The following is a 15,379-nucleotide window of genomic DNA, read 5'->3' on the forward strand; positions in this document are numbered from 1 at the left end:
AAATGTTTACTTTCAATGAACACATACAGACACGTTTGTTGTAATGCTTGCTCTTTTGAGTTTAATTCAGTACATTTAAGTATACTTGGGATTATCACCAAAACATACACTGTATGTGCTAATTATTTAGTGACACTAAAAACCTCAGAAAAACAATTTTATTTTTCCTACTTTCACGACTTGAACTAAAATACCAGTTACTATTTTTTAACTCGGAACCCAGGTCAACGCGTTCTGTCATCTTTTTGCTTCTCGGCTGTATGAAATTTCGATTTTAAAAGACACCTCGAACGCACCGGACGTTAAGCTTTTATTGCGAAAGTCAGAAACCGGAAGTGCAATTTGTCCCTGAGTAGCATGGAGGCATGACGCCGGTGAGCTGAGTAGGCACTTTAAGCAGAAGAGGGAAAAAGAGGAAAGCCACGCCAGGAAAAGTCCACAACGTTAAAGGTAAATGTTTGAAATTAGTTATCTTGTTTATAATACAAAATAACCAGTTCTTATTTTAGGTCTTCCAGTGCAGTTCGGTTTCTCAATTTTTAAAACAATTCCACGAAACTAATCCGAAATCCTGAAATTATTTAACAATAACTGAGTTACAAACTTTTCAGGATATGAAACAATTTGTTTTTCTCCATTTGAAACAATCCCGAGTTTGACCGTTAAATTCGCACCGATACCTAAACGTTGAAGTCAACTGCTAGCAGGGACGTTTTGCCGTTATTTTGCCGTCGCTGATTCAGTTTTTTTAAGCGTGTTTCTGCAATGCAAAAACTGTGATAATAGTTGTTTTTAGAAATTATTTTACTTCGATATCCACTGTTTTGCCCTTATCTCCGACACATGGTTTTATCGTTTGGCCCTATATGCAGAAATTTGCAGTAACTTTATGTTGCATTCAAGTACACGTTGCAAACTGCATAATATATACTAAAATAGCTGGAAAAATGCACATTACTCATGATGACCCTCACAATAGCCTTCTTCAGCAGAGGATTCATGTGACAAATTACAACAGACTATAGATATTTTAAAACACATCTATGTTCTCTCCTTGCCAATGTTAAAATGTTTTAAAATGACAAAATTGTTACAACAATTTTAATTCACAAATCTTATGTGTGTTTTGACAGTTTTCAAGTGCTTATGCAACAAAAAAAATCTAAAATAATACTAGATATTTGGATTGTTTCGATTATTTTATTATAGCCATTAGAATGCACCACGCAGTGAAAAAAAATAAAAGACCAATGTCTTTTGTTTTTGCCTTTGTGATATTTGCATATTTCAGATCAGCAGATAATTAGAAAAATAAGTTAATAGGGGGCAAATTGCTATTCAAACCTGTGTGGAAAAACCAACTGACCCCCTGTAAAATCATGAATTGGCTGTTATTAACCTCATTTTTTTGTGAGGCCAAAGTAAAATTCAGTAGTCACTACCTATTCATGTAAAATGAAGAAAACTGAAAAACCAGCACATCATGCTGTGATTTAAAGTTATTCAAGAAAAAAAAAGAAACCAGTAAACACAAATGTCCATCTCACAGCTGCCACAAAAAACATTTTTTATGACCCCTAAAATGTTTAAGAAACGTTTGTAGCCAACTTGGCTTGGATAGCTTTTCTCTTATTTGAATGGTCTTCAAAGGTAGCATACATTTGTTAACCTATTTTTGCACTTCTCAGTGCAGTAATTGTAAACAAGTTGTTTTTAACGTAGAAAGTTTTAAACATCTGAAACTTACTGACACCAGAATGGAGGTATCAAGTCGAAGAGTCCTACTGAGGCACCTGGAGCCAGCGAGGCCCCTGCGCCGCTGCGTCCATGTTAATGTTGGTGAGTTTCAAGGTGTCAACCTGAAAATCAGAGTGTTTGCCTTAATTTACCAGGTTGTCACTTTATTTATAGAGCCACAAATAAATGCTGCAGCAGGTGAACAGCCCTTGATGGAGCAGGAGGTGAGACAGACATTGTGTAATGTTGCAACATATGTCAGGATTGATATAAAACTAGAATGTGTTAAAATGCATATAAAAGTTGATCCTTTTTTTATTTTTTTTTTGTGCTATTTTTGTCACTTACCTATGGTCTACTTGACGTTTCAAAGGTATTCCTAATAGAGACCCTGTTTTGTCATTAAAATTAAAAATTCTCTTGACTCCTTAACCTTTGCACTCGACAGAGTACTGTTGGCATAGAGCAGTTCTTGAAGATTTTCAACCTTCATAAACAGAAAAAAGGTAAGAAACAAAACGCTAATGCATCTCAGCTCTCACACTGTGCTCCCTCCTCCTGTGACATTGAATTTGGTTCAAAGAGAAGATGTCTGAATATTAGATTTTGTTTTCATTTGTCTTAGTAGAAAGAATATGTTATACGAGAGACTTTTTAATTGGTTTGGCCAGCTGCCCTGAAGCCAAGAAGAGGCCAGAATACCTACCGGACCACCCCATTGTGTTGCCCGAGGCAGTAAGTCGACGAGCTCGAGTTTAAAGCTTGATGCCTGTCGTCGTTAATTGCAGGTTTTAGATCTTTAATACATTATTTTGACAGAGGGATCCAGGCCAGCAAGAGCTGGGAGTAACACAGTGGAATGGTGTAAAAGAAGATGTATGAGTAAGTAAGAGTTGGAGGATTTAGAATATGGCTAATGTTTAGATTAATTTTGACGGAAAACTTTCACTTAATGTAAATTGGTCTGACCAAAGCAGCCAAGACGGTTGTGGAGACATGCAAAGAAAAGCTAGGTTGTAAATCAATATTGCAAGTTTCACACATCTAACAAAGCAATGTTAAATCCATTCATTATCTGTACTTCTAAAGAGGGTGGCACAACTCTAACCCTACGAGGACATGACTGTTCTTCTAATAACCAGTTTGGCAAGGAGAGCACTAGTCAGAGAACAAACAAAAAACAAAACAAAATCTCCCTCCAATCCGGTCATTTTCTCAATTATGTGCTGCGTTGTGCAGCTATGTCACATCAAATGCGATTCAGGCTACCAATGCATTGATATGTCATTGTTATAAAATCAGCATGGGTAACACCAGTATTGGAATGTTTGTTGGCTGTTATTCATTGAATTTATTGCAATGCCTGTCATTTTCCAAATCGCATCGTCTTCTAAAAATAGTGCAATATTTCTGGGCACAGTCTGGAATATTGTCAACATGCTGTGTGCCTGATTATGACTTGAGGCATTTCTGTTTTGAATCCAGTGTAGAAATGTTAGAAGATTCTCATCCAGAAAAGCACATAGTTTCTCATTCAGATAAGAAGCTAAAGCCCTAATCAAACTTGAATTATGTGGTCAGTCAGTGTTTCTCAATTACATTAACATGTACCTTATCAGCATTATATATGCCTTTGGAATAGAGTAGAGATGTAGTTCTTATCAACTCCAGAAGGGGCGCTATTTGCGTTCATCTGGAAGGGCAGCAAGATCATTGCTCCATTAGTTTTATATGATAAGCTACACCACACTCGAATCTCTGAGTCCTGCTAGAATGTTTTTTTTGTTTGTTTTTTTTTCCATGACACTATTGTAGTGTCATGAAAGCTCACATTGAAGTAGCAGCATTTTAAATGGCAGTGGATAATTTGGACAATCTAAAAGACAAGGGGTTAAATAAATGTGCTTTCTGCATTAGGCTTAGATTCTGATCATCTGGGTTTGCAGATAATTATTGTAACACTGTTTTAGAGTTTGGCCAGCACTTTTTTTTTTACATTATCATCTTGCTGTGCAATGATTTAAAAAAAAACTTTTCACATTTCTCTTTTGTTAGGATGGCAGCAAGGCCTCCCACATCTTGAGAAACTTGCACAAGTGATGTTTACAGCAAATAGGTTTTGCACCGTGTTGATTGCTTCTCTGCTTTAATTTATTTTAACCTATAACATTACTGTTGGCATGTTACTTTCACGTTTTTTTTTTGTTTGTTTTTTTTTACGCCATTTTGCTGTGTGAAATGTTTGTTTTATCTTGTCTGTTTCAAAAAAAGGCTCGAAACAGCAAGGCAAATTTGCCAATATTTCTTTCTGACCTGATGTAAAGTGTAGCTTTTGAACTTCATGTAATTCAGCAGAAAATATTGGATTAAGTAATTCGTTGATATTGTCTATATGTACGACACATGCAAAAATACTGTTGTTTCCATTAAAGAACACAAAAAAATCCCCTAAAACGTGCAGCATCAATTATTTGTGTTGTCTTTGTTGTATACACTTGTATCACTTTTTAAGTTGTCTGTGCACGTCAATGATTGTGCATGCATGAAAGCTTTTCCCTTTTGCCTTTGAAATTATAATAGACTGTTCTCTGAAGTCTTTGTCTATAACATCACCTCTGAAGCAAAACAACCCTAAGATAAGTGGAATAACTGATCCTTCAAGGATGGCTGTTAGTGAATATGAGGAGTATTTTGTTTATGGACATTATTACAAAGTCTCATCGGAATATATTGGAATCCCTTTGATTGTGGGATGTTTATTCAGCCATTTCCTCTTGAAGGAAATGGCTGAACTGGAAAAAAATCTAAAGCTGAACCATCTGGTTTAGCTAAATAACTCCTATGTTTGTATTTCCAGCATATTTGACCACCTTTTATTATTCAGTGTCATCATTTCTCATAGAAATAATTTCTCCATAACAGAAAAGACGTTTTTCAGTGTTTTATTCAGTTTTATTTCTCAAAAACAGAATTAACTTGCACCACGAATTACTCATTAGAAGTCTTACAGTCTTGTTTGGGGCTTTTCCACTTTGCACATTTCTGTAATACAGGGTTATTGCGCATTTGTAGTTTGTCACTTCTGTACGTGACACAGAGCCAGTACTTCCCAGCCAATGAGGACTAATGTTTAAGGTGACGCATCTCGTACGTCATCACCGGTATTTCGTGTCAGCTGCGGCGGCGTCAGATGTTGAGGCAGAAATTAATTTCTACATATCGGAGGAAACAGCTGTGAAGATAAGCCGTTCAAGGTGCAATACCTATTTGCTGATTATTTGGTACTTGTCGTCGTCCAACCGTTCAGTTAGTTCATCCTGAAGGTAAATATGAAGTTTATTCATTCTTTTCACCCTCCGCGATGAAATGCTGTGTGTGCGGGATGTTTAATCTTTACTACAAGGACGGTTAGTGTTATTAAAAAATACAACCAATATATGACTTCCGCCGACCCCGGCGATTTTTTAAAATTTAAAACAAGCAGCTGGTTCGAACTTATAACACGTTGCTGACAGGTGTTAAAATAAGGTGTCTTCTGTTTTTTTTCTCTCTCTCTCTCTATGTCTACCGGTAGCTGAGCATTACTGTTTGAACTCAGCTTTTTTCCCCATGGATATGGACCAGAAGGAAAAGCAAAAGGAGCAGTCCAGCAGGTGAGGATTTACCCTTAATATTTGCTGACAGTTATTATTTTTTTTGGTTTTGGCTTAAGCAGAAGCTCACTGTAACAAATCATAATGTAAGTTAGGAAACTGTTGGGTGTGACAGGATATAAGGACTATGACCTTTCCCAACAGAGTAAGGACGGATTTTTTTTTTAAGTGAATGCTACAGTAATAAACAGTAGCTTATCTACACTGTAAGCACATTCACACAGATTAACTCCTCTGTGTATTTTGATTCTAATGAAGCTTTTCTAACAACAAAGTTGGACTATTTTACAGTGTCAATGTCATGGTCCTTTGCTTAGGATTTACAATTTACTATTGTGTAACATTATTTCTGAAGCTGTGGTACATTCATTTCCTTTTGTTCTATAAGTATGACTGCCATTGTGTCTAGCAGCAAAGTGTTAGCTTTAAGTCTTTATACACATATTTAATTCAGAGTTAAACCCACTGAGCTTTTAAGAATAGATTTAATTTATGAATATGTAACAGTGATATTGGTTTAGCCTGGTTTGAATAACCTGCATGTTTAATATCTGCCCTCTGTGCCTCTCTTAGCCCCATTTATGTACACAATCCACATCTGGATGCTCTGAAAGATGACATCCTCTATCACTTCAGTCTAGGAACTGGAAGTCATAACCTACCAGCCATGTTTGGTGATGTCAAAGTAAGGAATTTTAATACCTTTTTTATAGTCGTAGTGATTTAAACTTTTCCTCTACACTGTATAAAGTTGGTTTCACTGACATGATCAGTGTTGCAATTATTCACTGTGATCCTTGACGTGTAACTCAATGTTTTGTTTTTGGTAAATGAGCTTATTTTTAAATCATAGTACCATGTCATGTCCCAACATTATCTGATGGTAACGTTTGATTTTTGTCAAAAATCTTCTGTGTGTAAATGCATCTTTTAGTTTGTGTGTGTCGGAGGGAGTCCATGGAGGATGAAGTCATTCACCGAGTTCATTGCAGCTGAGCTCGCAATGGAAGACCCCAAATCTGAGTATCCCAACATCTGCGCTGGGACGGATCGTTACGCCATGTACAAAGTCGGCCCTGTTCTCTCTGTCAGTGTATGTACGAACACGGCTCGGCTCGACTTGTTGCCTTTAAGGTTTCCATCATCTGTCTAGTTTATATTTAACTAACTTTTGTGTGACATGTTTGTGCTTGTCCTTCACAGCATGGCATGGGCATTCCATCTATTGCGATAATGTTACACGAACTCATAAAGCTTCTTCATCATGCCCGTTGCACCGATGTTACAATCATACGCATAGGGACATCAGGAGGAATAGGTACATTAGTGTTTTTTTTGTGTGAAATCTTTTTCTTTTGATAAGTGATGCAACTGGGTAGAATGTGGAGCTGGTGGGAGTGGCTTGTTTAAAATAAGACGGTGATAAGAAAAACAGGAAATGGAAAAAAAATAGAAGAGAAAAACTATTTTCATTTTTAAACTTCAGTCTCACCGTTTCGGCCTTTTTCATGTTCTGATTGTTTTCAGAGCTGACAATAAAAAAAACGTTTTGCAATAATTACCTACAATGTTGAATAGAAGATAATTAGGTATGGACACATTTGCTGACAAATTGCTTAAGGGTTTGATAAGTATTTAAAAAGGGAGATCTTTGTTTTCAGGAAGATCAACACGTTTGATAAAGGAGGTCAGGATGAGTTCAACTTTAGTGCAGAGTCGGGCTGCTCAATCCACTGCTTGTAATTTTGTAGTTAGGGGATTATGGACTTTTAATTATTTAAAAATTAAACAAGGTATTACTAATTTTTTGCGTTTCTGTTCTTAATTATTTTCATGACACAGCCGGCATGGAAACCTAAAGATTTAAAAATAGCACTTTTCTCTAGATATTTAGAAAAAAACACTAAATGGGATTGTCAAATCAGGGTTTTGTGTAGTGTAGACCGGAATCCCGGAATCAAAACCATAAAATCACTCAAAATATATTTCATATTTTAGATCATTGGATGTTAAAGGTCAGCAGTGTATTTTTTTTTTTTTGACAGATTATGCAACAGTTTATTTTTCTCACTTGCAAATTTGTTTTGTTTTTCAGGACTTGAGCCTGGCACGGTTGTTGTTACCAAACAGTCAGTGGATGCCACTTTCCAGCCTAAGTTTGAGCAGGTGATCCTGGGAAAGACGGTGGTGCGCAGCACTGATCTGGACCAAAGCCTGGCCCAGGAGCTGTTGCAGTGCAGCAAAGGGCTTAACCAGTTTGAGACGGTCATCGGTAACACCATGTGCACGCTGGATTTTTATGAAGGTGTGTACTCTAACGTGCTGATGGTTTAACATATTCTTTCCCTTGCAGTACACTTACAGTGTTTCCATTTCTTTTCTTTCCCTTGTCTCTGTCACATAAAATCCAAAGGTCAAGCCCGCCTGGATGGCGCCTTCTGCTCCTACACAGAGGCAGACAAACAGGAATACCTCCTAAAAGCCAAAGAGGCGGAAGTCTGCAACATCGAGATGGAATCATCCGTTTTTGCTGCTATGTGCAAACTTAGTGGTCTGCGAGGTAAAGGAAAAAAAAAAAAAGCATGACAACACTATCATAACATAACTGCCAAAAGTGTCACCGACTCAAAGGAACATTTTATGTGATCCTCTGTTAACTGTCTTGCATGTTTCTCGTATTTGTTTTGTGCAGCGGCTGTTGTCTGCGTCACACTGTTGGATCGGCTGAAAGGAGATCAGCTCAGCAGCTCTCATGAAGTTCTTAACAATTATCAGCTTCGTCCTCAAATACTGGTTGGCTCCTACATTAAGCAGCAGCTAAAGGCCAAGGCGGAGAACAGATGAATGTTAAGAGTGAACATTTTGTCTGAGTATCATATAGGTTATAAATGACCAAGCACTGAAAATTATCTACAACAGTAGATTTAAGCTGCTGTTGTAGTTGATATGTCTTCACATAAATCCGTTTTTGAAGGGGCAATGTTATGTACTTTCCGCTATGTGCCATTTTATATCAATGCAACCTTTAGTCGTAAATGATGTATATGTCAAGCAAGGCTTAAAAGAAATTTGACTCCCCAAATTAACACCTTGAAATTGTCTCTTTTAAGAGAAGTTTCTACTCTCTCCGGCATTCTGCCTTCAGCAAGTCATGACAACAACTTTTCCCCATTAAGCCTTTAACAATGTTTTTTACCAGAAGTAGTTTTTTTTCCAGAGACCCGTCATTTAGGCAACCCCACATGGCTGCCATTCAAGGATTTATCAAACATGTGTGAAAGAATCAAAGCAACACTCATGGTTTACTTTGGATGTCATTTGAAATAAAGCTCAAAGTCAATTTATACAGAATACATCCCCTTTTACATTATGCCTTGTATTCATACATTGTTGGTGGTTTGGTATTAAGGGGACACACATGCACTGTTTTACTATTTAGCCTTTGTCTTAGTTTTGAATTTGATTTAACTGAATATTGAATGGATTTAGATGCTAAAGTTTTTAATGATCTTTGATTTAAGGCACTTTTATGTATTTAAGTTCTGGATCCTTAAAACTTGAACTCCACCTGTGCTTTAACATAATATATAATATCTTTTAATGGTTTTACCTAAATACTTAAGTGTCAAAGTAATGATACAGATATCAGATATTTTGTCCCATGTTGTTTAATTTAAATTAACCAAAATGCTTGTATCTTGTCTGGACTGTTTATTGTTCATAATCTCTGGCTGTGTTATTGTCTATATATAACTCAACATTACACAGATGTAACTTTTCATGACTTGAAATAACTACTTGTGCTAAAAAAGCTGCATGTAGTATATAGATTTATGTATATATATATATATATATATATATATATATATATATATATATATATATATATAGTGTGTGTGTGTGTGTGTGTGTGTGTGTATAAATTAAAACAGTTGTCCTTGCAGTGTGGCATTACTTGTGTGTTCTTTATATGTGTCACAATATGTTTGTTGCTACATCAGTTAAAAGTATTGGCAGGTAATGAAAGATCAGTGCTCCAGAGCATGATTTTATCAGATCATTGGCATTTTTCCTTTATACCACTCAAAATACATCTTATCTTTGAAGATCACCTACTATGTAAATTATTCCCATGGCTTCCCTTTTTTTTTTTAGCTGTGTTATAATAATTATGCATATATCAAGCTTGACTTAAAACAAAAGTGTATTTAAAGTGCTGTGGAAAAATAATCTTCATTTTTTATTTCTTTTTCTCATGTTATAAAACTCAAATTTCATTGCATCTTGATTTTTTTGTGATAAATCAGTATTAAGAGAGCTGATCAATCCATCATCTGAAAATGAAGATACTTTCACATCTGCAAACTTGGCAAGACATGTTTAAGCTACGCTTGTAGGTCAAACAAGGAGAACATTCATCAAAGAAGCAACCAATGAGGTAACCCATGGCACCCATTGTTACTTTGGAAGAGGGACACAGATTCACAGGTCAGGTGGGACAACATGGTGGTAGAATCATGCAAGTCTTTGTAAACATTTCCTATTTGGGTCAGGTTTTGAATCACCTCTTTCCTGATTCACTGACTCAAGCTCGTTAGGCTGAAGGCTGCAGCTCATGGTGGATGCTGGTACCCGCCGTGCGCGTCATAGGCAAGAGGAGGGTCTGAATGCGCGTTCCTGTGCGCGTTCCTCTTGCTCTCCGCTTCCCAGTCCAAGCCCGGTCTATTCGCTGACTCAGTGCCTTAAGCAGCATCACGGTTCATCGGAACAGAGCTTCAGCATCCTCTGCGGAGAAATACATCAGTCATGGCTAAAACTGTAACCGGTAAGTGTGTTCAGACTGGTCCTTTCTGAAAAGACGGGAGGATGGATGGATGGATGGATGATGGATGGATGATGGATGGATAGACTCATGACAGGTGCATCCTTTCCGTTACCAGAAAGGCGCAGCATACCGTCTGGCGTTATATTGTAAAGGATAAAAAAAAAAAAAAAAAAAAAAAAATTTTTAAGCACGGATCTCTTCTACTGAACTCGAGTGTGTTGCCTCAGTTGAAATCTGCAAATGCAAGAATGGGCTTACAAGGCCAGAATCCTTCATTGTCTGAAACGTTTGTTGGATTGTTGCATTGATAATATTTTCATTTCACATAATGCAGCACATAATGGAAATAATCTGATCGGAATTGTTAAAACAGCTTTATTCGCAGTGCTGCACCTGCGCCGCTTCATGCCACAGCGGCCCCCCAACATGCAGCATAATGCAGACGGACCCCACCCAAGATGCTAAGCGGCCGATCATTGAGCCGACAGCAAAACAGTCATATTTATCCCGCACTGGCTTCTTTCTACATGACTTTTATTATGACCAAGCTTGCATAGAGATGTAATTCTTCAAGTTTATGTAGTTATATATATATATTTTAAATAACGTGATGAGAACTGAGCCTTTTCATTCTTTAGCTTGTCTTATTTCCTCAAAGTCCAGGATGGATCTCCGGCTGGTGGCATGTATGGAATGTGAGAAAGGAACTATTTATATATTCATCAATGATGATAATAGTTGGGGATTTAAACTAAAACACTACAGCTTTTGTTATTGGGTGTATATTCCCACATTAGTTTGCCACAGAGACAAATCGCTCAGCAGTTTTTGTTTTAATTAGAGTGTTTTACAAAGCAATATCCTGATCTAATCATTCCATTTCGATGGTTTTGTGTGTGTTTGTATGCCTTGTTATGGAGAGCATCCTAAAGCAGATAAGTGTATTGTAAGGTGGGAGGCAGGCCTGCCCTGCAGCAAAAGAGCAGCTTCACGCGCCGGCCTTTGGAACAGAAGGCTCAGCAGCCCTGTTGTCCTCTCTGAGGACCTAGGTGGGCACTTTCACAAAGATGTAAAGAATTAAAACAAATGGAGTGCAGATCATTAATCAGCCGGTTCTTGCTGTCTCGATAACAAAATAAGCTTGCGGGAGACTTTGGAACAAAGATTTAACAAGGAAACTGGATGAACTTACATGCAGGCCCAGTTTGCTAGATTCAAATGGGATTTTGTGTTTATGGCTGGCTTCTTTTAAGAAATGTATGGTGACCACATCAGACTGGATACATCAATTATTCTTCAATTATTAATGGAGGAACACAATGCTTCCATACCTTTAAGACTTGAAATGCGTTATTGATTCTGTAATAGTGAAATGATAAAATACCTCGCAAAATTATTCATACCCTTTGAACTTTCACCTATTCTCTTACAGTATGAACACATTTTTAATGAGCTTATTCCAGTTTTACATTATAGAGGAACATGAAATATTAAGTAGAAGGAAAAGAATACACTCATTTAAAGACAAATAAAAATTTTAAGAGTGAGTTGTGAAATTGTGTCCAATGCCCTTTAATTTTATGCCCCCAAATTATTATAAAAGTAATAAAAAAAATCACTATGTTAGGAAGTGATGTCCACCTTTATGTTATTTAATATCAGTATAAATTCAGCTTTTATGTGAAGAATTCAGAGATTGTTTTAGAGAACATTAGTAAACAACAACATCATGCTGGTGAAGGAATACAGCAGACATGACATGGATAATATTGTGGTGAAGTTTAAAGCAGAATCAGGTTAGAAAACAATAACCCAAACCTTAAACTTCAACAGCACTATTCAATTTCTCATCTAGAGAATAGAAAAGGTATTTTACAAATGCAAATCTGCCAAGATATGACAGTCCATCTGACAAGTCAGGTAAAGATTAATTGAATCAATTACTCTTGGAGGAGATGCTGAAATCCTTAGCTCAGGTGGAAAAATCCATTAACAGTACAACTGCACTGCACTCAACAAATCTGGCCTATAAGCAGAAGTAATAATAGCCATAAATATCCCATTTTCAGTTTGCCACAAAACCACCCAAGGCACAGTAAGCATCTAGAGGAAAGTCAAATCATGTGACGTTTTTTTTTTTTTCACTTCATGATTATGCCGCATTGAATCCCAATAAAATGCTCTAAGATTACTTTTAGCCTACAAGTATGACAGAAAACAATGCAGATTACTCTAAATACTGTACACCAATGCTGAAACAGAGGCTTACCTTTTACCAGTAGGACAGCAACCTTAAACGAACAACCAGAGCAACCGTGAAACAGCTTATTTCAGACTCTTGGGGAACTAAGCACAAGGGTGCATTTGCTGGAGTATTGCATGGCATCCAAATAGATTACATGTTGGGATTCTACCAGGACAAAATGTGGGAAAATTCAAGGGCTATAAATGCTTTATTAACATTATATGGTTTATTGAGCAACCTCTGTTTGCCAACTATTTGTATTAATTTCAGGATTAATTATTGAGCAAGCACCTTCGTTGTGTATTGTTTAACCTGATTAGATTTTTTTTTTTAATTTCCCAACAGCATACAAAGAGAAGATGAAGGAGTTGTCCGTCCTCTCCCTCATCTGTTCCTGCTTCTACCCAGAGACTCGCAACAAGCTCATTTGTGAGTTTGAAGGTATGAAGGATCTGAAAAATTGATTTTCTTTACAACCAAACAAATGGTCCCTAATGGATGTTTTCTCTTCCCTGGAAGAAGAGGCATTAGTAATTAATCAACTGGTATGTTAATGGATTTCTTTAGCACTCTCATTGTATTTGTCTGATTTACAGACATGGAGGTTAAACCTATAGACAAACGGGCCTCAGGGCAAGCCTTTGAGGTAATTCTCAAGCCCCAGTCTCCGGTGTCAGACATTGCCCACAACCTTCCCTCTCCTCCAAAGAGGGATCTCTCCCTGGAGGAGATTGAGAAGAAACTGGAGGCAGCTGAAGAGCGAAGAAAGGTATTTTCTTTCTGACCATCACCTTTGGGTTCTAAATAGCAGAGGCTTTTCAAAATGAATAACATGATGTGTTTTTTCTTAGTACCAAGAGTCTCAGGTGCTGAAGGCTTTGGCAGAAAAGCGGGAGCATGAAAGGGACGTGTTGCTAAAGGCCATGGAGGAGAACAGCAACTTTAGCAAGATGGCCGAGGAAAAGCTCCAGATGAAGATGGAGCAGATTAAGGAGAATCGCGAGGCCCAGCTGGCAGCCATGATGGAGCGCCTACAGGAGAAGGTCAGAGTGGCAAAAACTCAGGCATTTATCAGTGGGAATCAGTGTTGCAGTCTGGGTTTTAGAATTTTCAAACTAATCATTGTCTCTATGTGTGTCCCTGTGTTCAGGAGAAGCATGCCGCGGCTGTGCGCAGGAACAAAGAGCTGCTGAGGGAAGAGCAGCTAGCATGAGCTTCACACAATTCCTGTGGTCCGTCTGTCGAACCATCCATCCATCCATCCATCCATCCCTGCCCTCAACCTCTCCAAAACAGACACTCTGCCGTGAAGGCTGAGAGGCTCAAGAAACTCACCACCACAGCACTGCACACCTTGTCACAACTATCCACAACCCTTATTATCAGTGATACAGACATCTATGAATCTCCTTTTACAACTGAATAGATTTGTTGATTTAGCGAAAGTGCAACCATATGACTTTTATTTTGTAAATACTCTATCTATCTATCTATCTATCTATCTATCTATCTATCTATCTATCTATCTATCTATCTATCTATCTATCTATCTATCTATCTATCTATCTATCTAGATACTAGATAGAAATTAGATATATAGCGGGTTAGCTATCTGTTTAGCTAGCTAGCCAGATAGCGCTCTCTCTCTCTCTCTCTCTGTGTGTCTAGCTGTCTTGCTAGCTAGCTAGATAAATAGACCGAAAGCTAGTTAGCTAAATTTCTTGATAGCCAACATGTTATCAAGCTAGCTAGTTAGATAAATAGATAGAAAGCTACTTATCAATCTTTCTTGATAGCCAACATTTTATTTATTTATCTAGCTAGCTAGCTCTCTATCTTTTTGTTTGTGACTGTTTATGTTCTTCAAGTTTTACGCCACAACTCTAATCATATGAAAGGCCTCAGTGTTGGGAGTTGGCAGAAGATGGAGGATTTTCAGTGTTTTCTGATGATGTCATGACAATGACGACGATGATGTTGATAAAATATTTGTATGTTTCGTGAAGAGTGACAGTCGATATGTACGCTGCAAATCTGGTTTGGGTGCATCTGTTATCTCCCCCATGCCGCCTACTCATGCTCGACACCCATAGATTCAGACCACTTCCTCTGAGATGAATTGTATTGTTGTTAGGAATGTATTTGCCTAAAGGGAGTAACTGTACATCTGCATATTCACACCTTTTTTCAACCAGTCATTTGCCAAATAAATAGCTCTCCTAGGATCTCTGGAGATGAGTCTCACAAAATGAATGAATGTTATGAGACCAAACTGGTGTCATACACAGTGTCTTGGACAGTGGAATGTGCTGTTGCTCCCATCTTGATGTTTGATAGTGTGAACCTAAAGTATGTCTGTGTGGGCGACTAGGCATCATTAGCATCTTTTCTCCATAGAGGTTTAGGTAGATAATGGATGCAAGAAGCTTTACATACAGCACACTGAAGTAGTCTCTTTTTAACCTTCAGAATACCACTGATATCTGCCTGCGTAGTCTGCTGCTTGTGTTTTTTTCCTCTTCATATTTTTCTCTGTGAAAGCTTTGCTGAATAAAGGTTTGGGAGTTCTGTGAACATGGCATGCACCATCTATTACGTTTCTGTAATAAAACACAAGGGGAATTGTAAACTGCCAAATAAAAGAACCAGTTATCTACACACCTTGAGAACTGCAGTCTGCAAAAAAACATTTTTCCATTTCATTTCATTCAGTCTAAGTAATACATTTCCAGTAGACCATATGAATGTTTTCAATGGTAAGAAACCAATATAGCTGTACATCATGCTTGGAATTTGCGTTTTCTATTTATAGAAACCAAATTTTTATTTCTAAATGTTTTACAAGCAAACACACTGATAAACTCTATTAATCTGATTGGTTTTACGATTGGCCAAAAACAATTCAAAATCGATCTGAAT

General features: G+C 37.4%; 3 protein-coding genes and 1 long non-coding RNA gene across 5 annotated transcripts; all 4 read left to right on the forward strand.

The window, feature by feature from the left end:
• The first annotated feature begins 86 nt into the window (after window positions 1-86).
• gra (granulito) lies at window positions 87-4,191 on the forward strand. The gene is made up of 7 exons (XM_015022385.1): window positions 87-450; window positions 1,757-1,839; window positions 1,912-1,961; window positions 2,186-2,243; window positions 2,363-2,472; window positions 2,557-2,619; window positions 3,793-4,191. Exons 2-6 carry the CDS (start codon window positions 1,758-1,760, stop codon window positions 2,617-2,619), a joined length of 363 nt encoding a protein of 120 aa, XP_014877871.1. The 5' UTR covers window positions 87-450; window position 1,757; the 3' UTR covers window positions 3,793-4,191.
• A 338-nt stretch (window positions 4,192-4,529) lies between these two features.
• On the forward strand, window positions 4,530-9,078 carry upp1 (uridine phosphorylase 1). 2 transcript variants are annotated; one of them, XM_015022359.1, is made up of 8 exons: window positions 4,530-4,991; window positions 5,312-5,390; window positions 5,964-6,075; window positions 6,325-6,483; window positions 6,594-6,708; window positions 7,486-7,695; window positions 7,804-7,950; window positions 8,083-9,078. In XM_015022359.1, exons 2-8 carry the CDS (start codon window positions 5,347-5,349, stop codon window positions 8,232-8,234), a joined length of 939 nt encoding a protein of 312 aa, XP_014877845.1. In that variant the 5' UTR covers window positions 4,530-4,991; window positions 5,312-5,346; the 3' UTR covers window positions 8,235-9,078. The 2 variants fall into 2 exon arrangements, with proteins under 2 accessions (XP_014877845.1, XP_014877836.1); XM_015022350.1 differs by having other exon boundaries at window positions 4,531-5,060.
• LOC106939834 (uncharacterized) lies at window positions 5,067-14,290 on the forward strand. Its single transcript, XR_001422926.1, has 2 exons — window positions 5,067-5,299; window positions 14,097-14,290. It is a non-coding gene; the product is annotated as an uncharacterized LOC106939834 (long non-coding RNA).
• On the forward strand, window positions 9,991-14,290 carry stmn2a (stathmin 2a). Its single transcript, XM_015022374.1, is given in 6 exon segments — window positions 9,991-10,162; window positions 10,165-10,215; window positions 12,806-12,901; window positions 13,057-13,229; window positions 13,312-13,503; window positions 13,611-14,290. Coding segments are annotated over 6 exon segments (732 nt in total). The 5' UTR covers window positions 9,991-10,005; the 3' UTR covers window positions 13,674-14,290.
• Window positions 14,291-15,379: the final 1,089 nt, after the last annotated feature.

This window comes from Poecilia latipinna, unplaced genomic scaffold, assembly GCF_001443285.1.
Source record: "Poecilia latipinna isolate Pla-1442-1.1 unplaced genomic scaffold, P_latipinna-1.0 Scaffold86, whole genome shotgun sequence".
Taxonomy (NCBI): domain Eukaryota; kingdom Metazoa; phylum Chordata; class Actinopteri; order Cyprinodontiformes; family Poeciliidae; genus Poecilia; species Poecilia latipinna.

Coding starts and splice junctions, on each gene's coding strand:
- gra (XM_015022385.1), top strand. CDS start 1,758: ATGGAGGTATCAAGTCGAAGAGTCCTACTGAGGCACCTGGAGCCAGCG. Junction 2,244..2,362: donor CCTTCATAAACAGAAAAAAG/GTAAGAAACAAA, acceptor CATTTGTCTTAG/TAGAAAGAATATGTTATACG. Junction 2,473..2,556: donor CCATTGTGTTGCCCGAGGCA/GTAAGTCGACGA, acceptor TTATTTTGACAG/AGGGATCCAGGCCAGCAAGA.
- upp1 (XM_015022359.1), top strand. CDS start 5,347: ATGGATATGGACCAGAAGGAAAAGCAAAAGGAGCAGTCCAGCAG. Junction 6,076..6,324: donor CCATGTTTGGTGATGTCAAA/GTAAGGAATTTT, acceptor TGCATCTTTTAG/TTTGTGTGTGTCGGAGGGAG. Junction 6,484..6,593: donor GCCCTGTTCTCTCTGTCAGT/GTATGTACGAAC, acceptor TGTCCTTCACAG/CATGGCATGGGCATTCCATC.